Source organism: Gavialis gangeticus, unplaced genomic scaffold, assembly GCF_001723915.1.
Source record: "Gavialis gangeticus isolate Ggan-Ray unplaced genomic scaffold, GavGan_comp1, whole genome shotgun sequence".
Classification (NCBI taxonomy): Eukaryota; Metazoa; Chordata; order Crocodylia; family Gavialidae; genus Gavialis; species Gavialis gangeticus.
Window position 1 is genome coordinate 111,594,546 of NW_017729031.1, and position 2,577 is coordinate 111,597,122.

Consider the following 2,577-nt stretch of genomic DNA (forward strand, 5'->3'; position numbering starts at 1 on the left):
CCTGCCTTCCCTGCCTGCTCCACTGGGACAGACAGCTCAGGAAGCTACAAGCAAGTAATGCCCCAGGGGTGGCGGGGTGGGAACTGGGATAGATTGGGGTGGGGGTAGGAGATGACTTTTACCTTTCTGTCCTCCAGACCCATGCAGACCTGAACATGTGACTGCTCCAAAACTGAGCTAGCACTAGTACTGATCAACATCTGTGTAGCTCACAGTATAACATGTAAGAAAGCCCTTAGTGGTGAAACTGTTTTAATGCATAAAATGTGCTAAGAAAATTAACAGAAAATGCTATGGGCAACAATCTCAGCTGATGCTGCTGATGCATGCTAGCAGCAATAGTCAACTGGCCAGATGGAATATACTTCTAAATTCTTAGCTGCCTAGTCAAACAAGTACTTTCTTGAAGACCTGAGTCTTGCACTGTACTTAACCAGTTTTTTCTTCCTCAAGGTAATTATTTTAGTCTTTTGCACTGGGGCCTGTGATTAACATTTAAAGTGCACATGAAAGGTAACTATGGGGAAGGGAAGGAAAGGGGAAATATAAATGAATGAAAGACCTGGGGAGGAATGAAGAATAACTCCATGAAGTTATAGAGGTTGTTTAAGAGGTTACAGTGTGATTGTACAGACAAAATGTTACTTTGGAATCAGAGGGGTACACAGACTACAAAAAATCTGAGAACCCCTTGTTTAGTCCATTGCTAGCTCTTCCCTATTAGATAGGGTGTGATACCAGATAATACAGAAATCACTGACACTCATTTAAAGGTGTGGATCAGTAAACCAGGTCATACTCACAGAGCTCTCTTGCCTTGTATGAAAATTGTTTTTTAAGAGGCTTTTATTTTTCTCCACCAGGGTCCATTAAATAATGAGTCTTCCAACCAGAGTTTGTGCAGCGTGGGTTCTCTGAGTGATAAAGAATTGGAGGTAAGCAGTTGCAATACTTGATAGCCCTCATTTACAGGATCAACATAATTGGGCTAACAAAATGCCCACTAAAATTGTAAGACCCAGCAATAAAGTACTCCTGATTGGAGAAGTGCGTATAATACATTTCTTAAGAGTTTAGTCTGAGTTCAAGTTCAGTAGAACTTCATTCCCTGGAATGAAAGGCAATTAATTCAAATTAGCCTTCTTTATCCAGGAAGAAAATATTATCTAGGATACTTCACAAGTACCTAAAGCTTGTACAACTGTAGGATCCCAGGGTAAAAGACTTGTCCTGGGTGAAATCCCACATCTGTGTCTCTTACCTTCAAGTGTAATTCCAGAGCACTGACTTCTGGAACTAAGCTTTCAGTTACTGTTTTGATGCTCAGTTGCTGTTTCAGTTGCACTTTTGACCAAGTCAAAAGAAAAGCAGCCTTTGTGGAGTTGCCAAATTACTGTCCTTCTTATTTGTACGTGAAGCTTCAGGAATATTTACAAGTTGAGAGTGTGTGTAAACTGCCATGTTAAGTTTTTAACCATTTGTAGTTAAACATATAGATGACATAGGGTGGAAGACTATGCTTCCTCCGTTATTAATTACCTGGAAATGACTGCTGAAGTAATAAAGATGGATTGTAAAGTTATACTTTAATGTCCCAAGTTAGTAATGTTTTACAGAGATCCTGGTTTTCTTTGTTTAAAAATCACAAATTCTCTGATATTTAAAATCAGCAAAACAATCCCAAATTTTCTGATTTTAAATCCTCCCCCCAAATCCACGTTTTTCCTTATTAAAATGAAGCATCACTAATTCTCTCTGTTTTTCTGTCTCTCTCTCTCTCTCTCTCTCTCTCTCTGTCTCATGTACATACATACGTACGTACATATCTAGAGAGAGAGAATCAATTTAACATGGTGTTCTAATGATAGCACCCACGGTGGATGACTTGAGACCCTCTGGGTTAGAATCCTTGGGGAACACGGCACAGGGGATACTATGGTGGGTGTCGTCTACAGGCCCCTTACCCAGGGTCAAGACTTTGACAAGGAGTTTGCCAGGGAATTGGCTGAGGCTGCGTGCTCCTGGTGTAGGGTTGTCTTGGGAGACTTTAACTACCCAGACATCTTGTGGGAAGAGCGCTCAGCCAAATCTGAGCAGTTGGAAAGCTTTCTCTCGTGCGTGGATGACCTCTATCTGACGCAGGAAGTCTACGGGCCGGCGAGAGGTGAAGCACTGCTTGACCTCGTACTGGCAAGCAGGAGTGACCTAATCAGCGACCTAATGATCGAAGGGAAGCTGGGTGACAGTGACCACAAGCTGATCACCTTCACCAAAGCTGGCAAGTCAGTCAGTAATACAGAAATCCTCGACTTCAGGAAAGCTGACTTTGACAAGTTAAGGAGGCTTGTCAGTGAGGCCCTAAAGGGCCACAACCCAAAGGGGAGGGGAGTTCAGGACAAGTGGTTGCTCCTCAAGGGAGCAATCCTGGATGCGCGAGCGGTCTATTCTGTCTCGGAAGAAAGGCAGCAAAAGGGCACAGCAGGCCCCCTTGGCTCTCCAGGGAACTGGCAGACCTCCTGTGTCTTAAAAGGAAGACCTACAAAGGATGGAGGACTGGAACCACCTCCAAGGAGGAAT

The 2,577-nt window shown here is 43.2% G+C and overlaps 1 protein-coding gene across 1 annotated transcript in view; it reads left to right on the forward strand.

Moving 5' to 3' along the window:
• Nucleotides 1-2,577, forward strand: part of TLK2 (tousled like kinase 2) — a 100,185-nt gene that overhangs the window by 22,758 nt on the left and 74,850 nt on the right. The window contains exon 2 of the mRNA XM_019523588.1: nucleotides 864-935. Coding sequence (XP_019379133.1) covers nucleotides 864-935 — 72 coding nt within the window. The remainder of the gene's footprint in view (nucleotides 1-863; nucleotides 936-2,577) is intronic.